The 13,840-nt window shown below is 42.1% G+C and overlaps 1 protein-coding gene across 2 annotated transcripts in view; it reads left to right on the forward strand.

The window, feature by feature from the left end:
* The window catches only part of LOC126165143 (39S ribosomal protein L19, mitochondrial), an 83,899-nt gene that overhangs the window by 25,578 nt on the left and 44,481 nt on the right, over nt 1-13,840 (forward strand). The window contains exon 3 of one of the 2 annotated variants that reach the window (XM_049920296.1): nt 11,265-11,399. The exons of the other annotated variant lie outside the window; for it this stretch is intronic. Within the exon in view, the coding sequence (XP_049776253.1) occupies nt 11,265-11,399 (135 nt within the window). The remainder of the gene's footprint in view (nt 1-11,264; nt 11,400-13,840) is intronic. 2 annotated transcript variants of the gene reach the window in all.

A 13,840-nucleotide genomic window follows, 5' to 3' on the forward strand; every position in this document is an offset into this window, starting at 1 on the left:
ATCTATATGTGGAAATAGGTGAAGGGCAAAGGGAATTACCCTTCCTAATACGCAGTCATGTGAACTGGAACAACAGTAACATCACAGACACTGGCAGCTGGAATTGGCTGGCTGTGCAGTCTCATGTTGGTGTCTTGGCAGCAGTGGGAGGTGACGCCACAGAAGGTGGTTGGACCGTCCACTCTGGCGGAGTTTTGACAGAAGCAGGTGATGTTACTGGAAATGATAATTGTCACTGTCTGTGTGTGCATTCCTTGTATTCGGAGTTAAAGACACATTAACATTATCTGCAAAAAAAAATGCCTCTGAACACTGGTGTTAATGCTGTTGTATCCAAAGTCCTTAACAGGTCTTAGAAAGCTTGACAGCACATATGAAACTGAGAACACATGCAACTCAGATGTACTTAATTTCTCAGTTTTTACACATTCACAAATATCAGAACAAACAAAAACATGTGTGAACATAACTATTGCATGTGTTTCACTGCATCCAGATCAGAGGACCAAAAAACATAGGATCTGCACTTGCTAGTGTCTGGTCTTGCATTGGTCCATTTACCTTTTGAGTGTACAGTATGAGTACAGTATGAGAGGACTCACTGCCCTCCCTTTATTCCACTCAAATGAATTACAAGAACATAACCTTTGACATAAAAATATGTTTACTCTCATAATACTGCACAAATTGTACAAGCCTGCCCACTGAAGAGCTCGGCTGGCCAAGACATAAATCTGTTCGCTATGGTATCTTCAGGCTAACTGCCATTCTAGTACATGATAAGATACAATCCATTCCACTCACTGCAGCACGTAGCAGGCTGATACACACATCAGCTTGCTGCAGGTTCACCAAGGTAACTGCCGCATCCACTCACTGGGTCCCTCAACGATTCCTGCCTACGATGAACAAAGAGGCAGGTAGGTGCACACAAATACAGTTCCAAAGTTCATGACAGGAACCAGCATATACTGGACAGGGGCACCTGCTCAGTTTGTAAGAATGACACTAGAAGGCACTGCAAGTGGCAAAAGTGAGTGAGAGAACCCAACAGGTCCCCTACGTAAACTAGCGGTGGATGCAAGTGTGGCCCAGGTATTTATTTACAGCTGTACACCCACGCTTGCATCACACAGCGTCTGGCCGTGTACTTGTATGTGACATTATATCTTGTTAACCATGTGCCGTATTATGATATAATTTTGCAGTTACATTCAGTGGTATATGTGCATACTGTCTGCAAAATGTTTCACGAATACAGGTAGTAGTAAAGAGGTAATAATTTATGCCTCATGCAGTACTTTTACTGCGTGAACAGCAGAAAAGTAGTAAGCGAGAAACATTTTTCATTCGATTGTTTTGTAGGTGTTGTAAAAGAGAGAAATTTTCGTAAAGTTTTGAAATTATGTGTAAACTCTGTTACAAGTTGCTAAGTACTCTTATTCTCTAATACTGGAAATTCACATGTTGCAGGGTACACTTATTTTTGACCCCTATCCCTATCCCTTTGCTAGGTAAGTGGTTCTTATCCCCACAGTGATTGTGAGCTGACAGTAAGGTATATGTGTACCAAGTTTGGTTGAAATCAGTCCAACAGTTTAGGAGGAGATCACACACACACACACACACACACACACACTTTTTTTTATTATAATTGTGGATAATTTACAAGGTGTCCATAAAAGAATACCTCAGGTATAAATTTTAATAAAATCGACTGGAAGCATTGTAGAGGGCTGGTTCAAGGCCGTAATTAAAGAGGAATTCAAACAGTTTTAGATAAGTGCATGCTCAAGTACTACTTTGTTGTTTTCCCACATGAAGTGCCACTGCCACATATGCAAAATGGTGACTTCTGAACATAAAGCACTTTGTGTTCTACAGTTTGCTAAGAGTGAATCTGTAATTTCAGTTCAAAGTGCATTTAGCTTAAAGTTTAATTGTGATCACTTGTGTGCGGGATCATCCACTGAGCTGAAGAAGATGTAGACAGTGTCAGAGCATCTTACCTTTGTAGTCCTAAGAAGTGTAATCAAAAAGCAAGTCTTGAACTTTGGTTGCCATAGACGACAGTGAGGAAGGTTTCAAGAAAATATTTACTCCTCCCTCCATATTGGTTAGAGTTAGCACGTTCTTTAAAGTTAGATGGCTATGGTGTAAGTTATAACTTTGCAGTGGGAAGATGACTTTATTGACTGTGTGGTGTTCATTGATGAGGCAGCTCTTCATCTAAGTGGGAAGGTAAATGTCCATAATGTTCATACCTGGGAAACAGAAAATACTCATAAACCTGTACAATATCAAATTGATTCCTCAAAATGAAACCTTTCCTGCACTCTTATCTGACATCATCTGTATGGACCACACTTTTTTCTTCTCTGAAGCTACTGTACCAAGGGCTTATCTGGGTACGTTGCAAGAATGGCTCTTTCACCAGTTGGAAGGTTAATGTGAAAACTTTTATTTGGCAACAAGATGGAGCCCCTCCCCTTTGGAATCTCTTTATATGACAGTGGTTGGACCTCAGTCACTGACTGCTGGACTGGCAGTAATGGTCAGTATGGCAGAGCTCATTTCCACTGGCCACCACATCATCTGACTTCACACCCTGCGACTTTTTCCAATGGAGCGTCTATATTCTGGCTACGTAAGGATTTGCCAGAGTTGAGTCACAGAATTGAACAGGCTGTTGCTTCCAATCCATTACTCCAGACTTGTTAACCAAAGCATGGGAAAGATTGAGTTTTAGGTTGGATGCCTGCCATAGCCATATAACTAAAGGTGCACATATTGGACATCTGTAAGAAAAAACTAGATTCATATATCTTCAATTTGGTGTATGGGTTGTTGTGATTGTTCAAATTAAACTATAATAATATTCCACTGAAACTGAGACATTATTTTGTGGACACCCTGTATGTTAGACTCAAATGTGACCAGAAATTTTTGTAATTTGAATTAAGAAGGTGTGTGAACTGAGTGAACAAAACAGATAAGAATGAAGTCCACATTCTCCCAATGAAATTTTCACTCTGGAGTGGAGTGTGTACTGATATGAAACTTCCTAGCATATTAAAACTACATCCGGACCATGATTTGAATTCCATACCGTGACTCATGACCGTCCAGGGGGCTCAACGCTCTTTGACGAGTTTGTGCTTGAGTACCACATGGCCCCAGACTGTGCAGCATCTTTTTCCTTCTGTGCTGCATGTCTACCCTCATACTATTCTTTTTCCCCTCCCTTGGGGAACATGTCTGGGGTGTTTTTGAGAATGTCCCACATCATCTGTAGCTGACATAAGAACAGTCTCACACCGTTTTTCATTCCTTTTTCCTTTCTTCATTCACCTTCTGCTATCCCTCCTTCACTTCGGCATTTGAGGCTCCTCTTTTTCTTCTTCTGCCCTCTGTGCTCCTGAAGGCCAGCCCACATGTCTGATACATAACAGGTGACTGGGTAACGCATAATTCCCAGCCCCAGGTCGACAGGTAGAGTCCACGTCTACCCCCCAGTACAGGCCAGGCCCAGGGAGCAATGATTGCCTGAGCTGCTACCTTCCCAAATTGTTGATTGGTCCCTCCATCAGGTATTCGGGAGGTGTGATCTGAGGTGTGAACAATCACCTAAGGCGAGTGCGTCCTCTTGTGAAGGGGTCACCCAGTTGGAAGTCATCAGGTATGCTGACAATCATGGGGGATTTTCTTGCAGTGAGCCAGTCGTCATCTCTATAGTCTACGTCTACCAAACGTAAACGGAACCAAGCTCCCAATTCAATGACTCTCCCAGCTATACCACAGCTCCTCACATACTCTAGACTGTCTGTCCTTTGCAACGATAAATCTGTTTCTAATTCAGAAAGGTGTAGATACAATTGCCAGCCCTGTAAAATCCTGCTCTCATTTATGCAGTGGCACTTCACTTTTGGAGACGACTTCTGATTCTCAAGCACAACAATTGTTTGCTGCTTCGCTCCTCCACGGCCATCCTATTCATGTTGAGGTCCGTAGAACTCTGAATTCTTCCCGTGGTGTTATTTACACTAGGCTGCTTGACGGTCTGACCGAGGCCGGAATCCAAACGTATCCCTCTGATCAGGATGTCATTGTCATCCATCAGGTGATGAAAAAGGTAGATGCCTCCTTAGCGCCCACAGGCACTATTTTTCTCACCTTTGATAGAGTGGTGCTTCCGCCGAAGATCAAAGCATGCTGTGAAGTTATCACAGTACGACTGTACATTCCGAATCCAATGCGCTGCTACCATTGCCATTGTTTCAACCACATTCGAATGTCTTGACACCCGGCCAAATGTGTAACCTGTGATAGGGGTGCGCTTCTCCCCACTGTATCAACTGCAACGGCAACCATGCCGCCACCTCTCAAGATTGTCCCATGTATCTCGATGAGCGGGCTGTCCTGTAGGTCCAGGTAAAGGAAAAAGTATCTTACCCAGTCGCCCACAAGTTACTGGCTAATCGCAAATCCTGTGTTCTACCATCTGGCACTTACATTATTGTTCTTGCTACATCTCGCTCCATGAAGAAAATGACCACGCAGACATATGACCTGAAATTCGACTCTGAGGTTTTGTGAAATCACCCAGTATCATAGTAGCATCCTTAGTCATTCGATGTCACCAGCCTAGACTGCCTCCAGCTTATTGGGCAACTACCTCACCTCTCTTTCTGCTACTAGGTGACTTTAATGTGATCCATTCCCCTTGGGGTTCTCCCAGAACCTTAAAACAGGAACACCCATGTCATTTTCATACTCCTCGCAACTGCCCAGCTTGCCCATCGTCTTGAGTAGTCCCTTCTCTCTAACACATACTTGAGCAACCATTTCCCATGTGCTATCCATTTGCTGACAACTACGCCACCTTCCTGCACACCCAAATGGCAGCTTAGTAAGGCTGACTTGAGGCTTTACTTCTCCTTGGCAACCTTCGACAAACAAGATTTCCCCAATTATGATGACATGGTGGAATACCTTACAAACATTATCCTTACCGCCACAGAACATTGCATTCCTTGCACTTTTCTTTACCATGCTATGTCCCGGCTCCTTGGTGACTGAGGCGTGCCACAATGCAATTTGTGTGCGGAGACATGCTTTCCATGTTCTTAATCTTCATGCTATGATGGCAAATTGCATTCATTATAAACAGACGCATGCGTAGTGTTGTTGCATTCTTCAGGATAGCAAAAAAGATAGCTGGTGTTCATTCACTAGGTCTTTTAACAGTTCCATTTCCTCTTCTGTCATATGGACCAACATCCTACGGCTCTCTGGTACCAAAGTCCATTCCCTGATAGTAGCAGACAATGTCATCGTGCACCCTGTTGCTTTCTCCAACACCTTGGGCCACCATTCTGTGGAGATTTTGAGCTCCTCCCACTATCATCCTGCTGTCCTCCATTGGAAACAAGTGGAGGAGGCTCAGGTGATATCCTTTGCTTCTCAGAATCATAAGTGCTGCAAACCACCTTTATTATGAGGAAGCTATAGCATGCACTCACTTCATCCCAATCCTCTGCCCCAGGGCCAGACGCTGTTCACATTCAGATATTACAGCACCTTTCTCTTGTGGGCAAGCACTTTCTGCTTAATACGTACAACCGCATCTGGACAGAGGGCACATTTCCCAAACACTGGCATGAAGCCACTGTCATACCCATACCCAAGCCCAGCATGGACAAACACCATCCTTCTAGCTACCACCCCATTTCTCTCACCAGCTGTATTTGCAAGGTGATGGAACGTGTGATTCATGCCCAGCTGGTATGGTGGCTTGAGTCTCACAATTTACTAATGACTGCACAGTGTGGATTTTGTGCGTGCTGTTCTGCAGTTGGCAAACTTGTCACTTTGTCCACCCATGTCATGAATGGTTTTCTGCAGAAATCCCAGACAGTGGCCATTTTTTTTTTCGATATGGGGAAAGCCTACGACATCTGCTGGAGGACTGGTATCCTCTGTACACTCTACACGTGGGGCTTCTGTGGCCGTCTGCCCCGTTTCCTTCAGAAATTTTTAAAAGACCGAGTTTTCAAGGTACTTATGGGTTCTGCCTTGTCAGACAACTTTATCCAGGAAAATGGTGTGCCTCAGGAGCGTCATGCTCTTTCCTATTGCCATTAACCCTATAATGGCCTGCCTCCCGCCGGGCATCTCTGGCTCCCTTTTTGTTGATGATTTTACCGTCTGTTGTAGTTCTCCACATACTTGCCTCATTGAGTGGCATCTTCAGCAGTGTTCCAATCATGTTTACTCATTGAACATCAACAGTGGCATTCGTTTTTCTATTGACAAAACCGTTTGTATGAGTTTCTGATGGCACAATCGGTTTCTTCCACCATCTTTACATCTTGGGCCTGTTGCTCTTCCATTTGTTGAAACTATGAAATTCCTGGGGCTCATGCTTGATAGGAAACTTTCATGGTCCTCACACGACTTATCTGGCAGCCCGCTGTATGCGGTCCCTCAATGTCCCATGTGTCCTCAGTGGTACTTCCTGTGTGCAGATCAAACCACCCTCCTCTGTATCAGTTCCCTGTCCATTCGAAGCTCAACTATGGGTGTTTCGTTTATGCATTTGCATGTCTGTCTCTCCTATGGCATTTCAATACTACCCACCATCGTGGCATCTGTTTGCCTGCTGGTGCCTTTTACACTAGCCCAGTTGAGAGTCTGTATGTAGCAGGTACCAAACTAAATCTATCCTACCACTGCAACTTTTTCCTCAGCAGATATGCATGCCATTTATCTGCAATGCATGGCCACCCATCTTACGCCACCTTCTTCGATGACTCCTTTGACCACCAGTATGGGGCGCATCCCTCTTCTATGTTACCTCCTGGAGTTCGCTTTTGGCTCTTGCCCCAGCAGCTTAACTTTATACTCCCTGCAACTTTCCCAGTGGGTGTGAATCCATCACCACCATGGCTTTGTGTGGTGGCCGATGTTCACCTTGGCCTTCATTCACTTCCTAAGGACACTACTCAACCCTCACTCTATCACCTTCAGTTTCATGACCTTCGCATGGAACTTCGCAATAGTACCTTTATGTTCAGTGATGGCTCTCAGACCGACTGTGGTGTTATGTGTGCTCTGGTCATTGGCACCGACATTTTTCGGTATTGGCTTCTGGAACACTGCTCAGTATTTACAACAGAGCTCTTCACCCTGTATGAGGCCATGCAGTACACCCGACAACACAGGCGTTTCAGTTGCGTCATCTGCTCAGACTCTCACAGTGCCGTTCAAAGCCTCTGTGTGCTGCACACCATCTATCCCTTAGTGCAACGGGTCCAGAAAAGCTGTCACTGATCACTCTTGATGGAGCCAGTGTGATATTTATGTGAGTTCCTGGTCACATTGGTCAGACAGGAAACAAGACTGCTGATGCTGCTGCCAAGACTGCGGTCTACGTACCTCAACCCGCTAGTTCTTACATTCCATCCGAAGATCTCTGTGTTGTGGTCTATCAGCAGGTGGTGTCACTTTGGCATTGCCACTGGTGCTCCCTTCATGGGAACAAGCTCCAGGTCATCAAGCCTCTCCCAGCAGCTTGGACAACCATCTCTCGGCCCTCTCACCACGTGGAGATCATTTTAACCAGGTTGCTTACTGGGCACTATCTTTTCAGTCATCATCATTTGTTAAGTGGTGCCATTTGTTAAGTGTTGCACATTTCACCCAACTTTTAATTGTCCACCATTTCCTGACAGTATGCCCTTATTTTTAACCACGTATGTTTCCGTTTGTGTTTGCTGTCTGAGTTATCGGCTGTTTTAGTGAATGCTTTGCTGGCTGTCAACTGCATTTCACTTTTTGTCTGTCATAGCAATATGGTGAAGACTATTAATTTTTAGTTCTGGAGCTCTGTGTTTCTATGGCACATTTTATAGACCTTCCTCCACTTTCTCATTTTTAGCAGTCTTCTCTTCTGTTGATTGGGACTGACATGTAGTCATTTTTAACTCCTCTCTTTGTCTTTATGTTTTACATTTTTGACATGGGCACTTATGACCCTAGTTGTTTTTGTACCCTAAAACAAAAAAACAAACAAAACGACTCTTGACCTGTCCTCACAGCTTTAATTCTGCCAGTACCTTTTCTCCTACATTCCAAACTTCACAGAAGCTCTTCTGCAACTTTGCAGAACTAGCACTCCTGGAAGAAAGGATACTGAGGAGACATGGCTTAGCCATAGCCTGGGGGATGTTTTCAGAATGAAATTTTCATTCTGCAGCAGAGTGTGAGCTGACATGAAACTTCCCAGCAGATTAAAACTATGTGCTGGACCGAGACTTGAACTCGGGCACTTTGCCTTTCACAGGCAAGTTCTCTACCATCTGAGCTACCCAAGCATGACTCACAACCCACTCTCACAGCTTTAATTCTGCCAGTACCTCATCTCCTATCTTCCAAACTTCACAGAAGCTCTTCTGCAGACATTGCAGAACTAGCACTCCTGGAAGAAAGAATACTGTGGAGATAGGCTTAGCCACACCTTGGGGGATGTTCCTAGGCAGAACTAGGAATTTTATACAGCAAGGACAACTGTCAGTGACATGCTAAAGGACAGCCTGTTCCATGTAGAGTACCAACCAGGTGCCCATGGGAACTGGCGGATGGGGGTGGGCAAACAACTGCCATGCAGGCAGTCAGCCAGCCAGACCATAGCCTATGTGATCATACTGCCCCAGTTGAATGGCTACAGCTAGTGGCTCACACATATGCAGAATGTGTAAAATAGGGCAGTCTGCTGGGTAATCTATACTACCTGCACAGTCCTGCAGTTCAACTGACAGGAACTCCCAGGTGTGTGTGTGTGTGTGTGTGTGTGTGTGTGTGTGTGTGTGCGCCCTACGCACATTTTCATGCCTATAAAACAAACACACACACACACACACACACAAACTAACTAACTATGCTTCAAAGAAGCTCCGCCACTCTATAAGCACATGCCGCTGCTTGGATCGGACAGTGTTAAATTATTCAGCAACAAGCCAATACTACCATTACAGTTAAGTGAAGTCAATTCTGCACAGGTGCTACTATTAAACCAGAAAATGAGGAATAACAATGGGACCTTATGTTGTGAACAGGACATAGGAACTAAGTTGAAAATGGTGGTTTATGTTGAAAAGTAGATAAAGTGCTGTAACAACTTTTTACAGAAAGAAATGAGTGGTTGAAAACATTATAAAAGGATAAGTAAGAAACAATTGGTCAAATGTATAATGTACTGCCTTATGTGCATTTAATGTGAACATTGTTAACTACAAACAACAAGTATTTACTGAGGATGAACTTGTGATCATGCAGAGGGTTAACGAAGACTTGCTGGGCACATAAGAAATCCAGTGCAGTAATTTTAACAGAAATAAAGGAGAAAAAATCTTTTGGTTAGTATTTAGGAAAAAGTGTTTTTTAGTTACTTTCTTAGACATATAGACCTTGGGCAAGAAAGACAAAGGAAGGCCACAGCAGAAAATAATAGTAACAAAAAGTTGATATCATAAAGTAGATATCAGCACAAAATAGAGAAGAACAATGACAGTAACAATGCATGTCAATGCAGCAGCAGCAATGGATGGTAATAATGTTAACTGTCTGCCCTCAGGCTACAAGTACACATAAGACGACTGCTCACGTCACCTGAAGAGGAATACTACCCCAGTCTTGAAAATGTACCATCAGTCCGTTTATTCTAGAGTGAGTCCTTTCTTCAAAGTGTGTGCTGGTACCACAAGCTATGCCGGGGAACTTTCGTGAAGTTTGCAAGGTAGGAGAGAGGCAACTGGCAGAAGTAAGGTATGAGGACAGGTCATGAGTCATGCTTGGACAGCTCAGTCTGTAAAGGGCAAGATGGTCTCACGTTCGAGTCCCCATGCAGCACACAGTTTGAATTTGGTAGAAAATTTAAATCCATTATTGTTTAAAATATTCACCATGTGAACACACTTATTTAGAGAATGCAGATTTAACCACCTCAAGGTTTCAGAAGAACACTTCTCCTGAACCCAAATAAGCATTAGAGTAACTTAAAAATCCACAGCCAGGCTTAACAAATTTGGTTTCGGTAGTTTTTCCCATAAAGAAAATTCAAAATGACATTGTCATGGCTCAAATAGAGGCCACCTGGTTTGTGGTAGGAAAGGGAAAAAGTCAACTCTTCCTGTTCATGTTAATGAGGCAAATGATATTGGTTGACAATAAAACCTTGAAATGACTGTGAATATCATTAGTCATAAACTGAAAGGTCTATCTAACATTACTGTCCAAACACTGAAGTTGTATTTCAATTATTTCTTTCATTTTTTATTCAGTTCTTAAAATAGTTAAGGATCCAACCAGTAGAAAGAACTTTTATGCAGGTACCTCTTATAAAGCATCTGTATTGGCTGGCACAACCACCACCTTTAAATACTGACGTGCTCAGTGGACTTGCATCAGTTTACAAGTGTTACACTTGTTGCTGTCGTGAGAAACAGGTGGAGAAGGTAGCTTCCTAGGGATAATGTCATTTTATATCAAATCTCCGTGATATTAATGTATCAGGATGGATCTGGAGGATGTTATTGTATTTAACTATGTGGTATGTCTGTTCTAGTTTTTTTCTATTACACATTTTTAAGTTCTTTGAAACATTACTTTCATGATGTTCTGTGTTAAATTACACAATAAACATATCCTATTGATTGAACTTCTGGAAAGTGGAAAGTAAGAAAGAAACAAGTAATTCTATATTTTTACAGTCAGGAAATTCTTGTAAATTTTGGAGCTTGCAGATTGTGCACATGGGTTTTGAAAACTGGTATTATGGATAGGGAAAACTAGAGAAGCTGCAGTAACAGTAACTTTGATATGTGAGGTTTTTTTTATCGTGATCAGTAAAACCTTATTTCTGTGTGTACAACTGGGTTAGTTATCTGTGTTTTGTGCTTTTTGTTGGTTGTTTTCCCCATTCTTCTTTTTTCTTCGTCTGCATTCAGTCTTCACATTCCCAACTTTTCCTCTTTCTCCCTTCAGTCAATGCATGTATGTGTTCCTATTTGTTCATCCATCATAATAATAGGCTACAAAGAGGAAACTTTGATTCAAAATATGTAAGTCAGTATTTCTGTGTGTATTTCATTCACACTTGAGTAGAACATATCTTTAACCTCTTGTTATTCATATTTATCAAATGATTACATTATGGTATGTTATTAAGCTCATTGCAATTCAACGGTGTTCCTTTATTTTGTCAGGAAGCATAATGGCTGTCACAACATCTGATCCTCATGCACAGAATAAAGTTAATCGGTTTGTTGGCATATGTATCAGCCGAAGTGGATGCGGCCTAAGAGCGTCATTCATTCTTAGGAATGTTGTTGATCATCAAGGTAATATCTAAGGTTTTATATTTAAGCTAAATCCAAAATGCATTTCCCATAAAAGTTTCAGTTTTTTTACGCATTTGGTCCCATAGGACCAAATTGACTTGCAAATCTCCAAGGTCATGGAATGTGTCAGTACATGAAACTACAATATGAAAATAATAACAAAAAAAATAAAATGTTTATGAACCCAAATACAGACAAACCATAAGTGTACGTAAACACAGTCAACAATATAACACAGGAATCAGCTTAATTTTTCAAGGAACTCTTTGACAGAATAGGAGTGACTCACGAGAGAGAGATTCATTTTGGATTTGAAAGAGTGTGAATTACTGCTAAGATTTTTGAATTCTTGTGGTAGCTTATTGAAAATGGATGCAGCAGTATACTGCAGACTCTTTCTGCAGAAGAGTCAAGGAAGTGCAGTCCAAATGCAGATTGGATCTCTGCATAGTAAAAACTGAGTGAAAGCTGCTGATTCTCTGGAATAAGCTGATATTGTGAACAAGAAACAACAGTAAAGAATATAAATATTGAGAGGCCAATGTCAGAATACCCAGACTAATGAACAGGGGTCGACAAGAGGTTCGCAAACTTGCACCACTTACTGCCTGAACCACCCATTTCTGAACCAAAAGTATCCTTTGCAAATGGGAAGAGTCACCCGAAAATATAATACCATACATAATAAGTGAATGAAAATAAGCAAAGTAGACTACTTTATGTTGTGTTGAACTATCACTTACTTCAGATACCGTTCGAATAGTAAAAATGGCAGCACTAAGTCTTTGAATAAGATCCCGAATGTGGGCTTTCCATGACAGTTTACTATCTATTTGAACACTAGAAATTTGAGCTGTTCAGTTTCACTAATCATATGACCATTCTGTGAAATTAAAATGTCAGGTTTTGTTGAATTGTGTGTTAGAAACTGTAAAAGCTGAGTCTTACTGTGATTTAGTGTTAGCTTATTTTCTACAAGCCATGAACTTACGTCATGAACTGTATATCTGAAACAGTGCTAGTGGTGCACACAGCATCTTTTACTACAATCAGCAAACAGAAATATTTTAGAGTCACCTGTAATACTAGAGGGCATATCACTTCTATAAATAAGGAACAGGATTGGCCCCAGGACTAATCCCTTGGGACCTACCATCCCCCATTTAACTGTGTCCACTCAGAGCCCACATCATAGCCATTCTCAACACCATGGATAATGACCTTTTTCTGTCTGTTGTGAAAGTAAGAGGCAAACCAATTGCATCCCATAATGGTCCAACTTCTACAGCAACATTTTGTGATCACCACAGTCAGATGCCTTAGTTAAATCAAAAAAGATGCCTAGCATTTGAAACCTGTTGTGTAATCCATCCAGTACCCCACAGAGAGAAGAGAATATAGCATTTTCAGTTGATAAACAACTTCTAAAACCTAACTGTACAATTTGATAGCAAATTGTTTTTAATAATTGGCATAGAAATAGGTCTAAACTTGTCTACATTATCCCTTTCCCCCTTTTATAAAGCAGCTTGACTAATGAGTGCTTTAATCATTGAGGTAGGGCTAACATGTGCAGTACAGTACTTCAATATTCTGATAGGCACTCCATCATATCAATGAGAGTCCTTAGTCTTCAGTGGTTTGATCATTGACTGTATCTCCCCCTTTGCCAATATCACAGAGGAGTATTTCAGACATCAGTCTCAGAAAGGCATTTTCCAAGAGAATTATATGATTCCCTGTAGAATTGTTCAGAAAGTAATTGTTAAATTCTTCACATATATCTGACTTACCAGTAAAACAGAAATATTTTTACTTTGAACTGACATTATATTGTTGACCTTGTGCTGCTGACCAGACAATTCCTTCATGACTGACCATATGGTTTTAATTTTATCCAGTGAATTTGGTATTCCATTTGCATACCATCCTCTCCCCATGAACCATGGACCTTGCCGTTGGTGGGGAGGCTTGTGTGCCTCAGCGATACAGATAGCTGTACCGTAGGTGCAACCACAACGGAGGGGTATCTGTTGAGGGGCCAGATGAACATGTGGTTCCTGAAGAGGGGCAGCAGCCATTTCAGTAGTTGCAAGGGCAACAGTCTGGATGATTGACTGATCTGGCCTTGTAACAATAACCAAAATGGCCTTGCTGTGCTGGTACTGCGAACGGCTGAAAGCAAGGGGAAACTACGGCCGTAATTTTTCCCGAGGGCATGCAGCTTTACTGTATGTATTAAATGATGATGGCGTCCTCTTGGGTAAAATATACCGGAGGTAAAATAGTCCCCCATTCGGATCTCCGGGGGGGACTACTCAAGAGGATGTCGTTATCAGGAGAAAGAAAACTGGCGTTCTACGGATCGGAGCGTGGGATGTCAGATCACTTAATCGGGCAGGTAAGTTAGAAAATTTAAAAAGGGAAATGGATAGGTTAAA

Source organism: Schistocerca cancellata, chromosome 1 (genome assembly GCF_023864275.1).
Source record: "Schistocerca cancellata isolate TAMUIC-IGC-003103 chromosome 1, iqSchCanc2.1, whole genome shotgun sequence".
Classification (NCBI taxonomy): domain Eukaryota; kingdom Metazoa; phylum Arthropoda; class Insecta; order Orthoptera; family Acrididae; genus Schistocerca; species Schistocerca cancellata.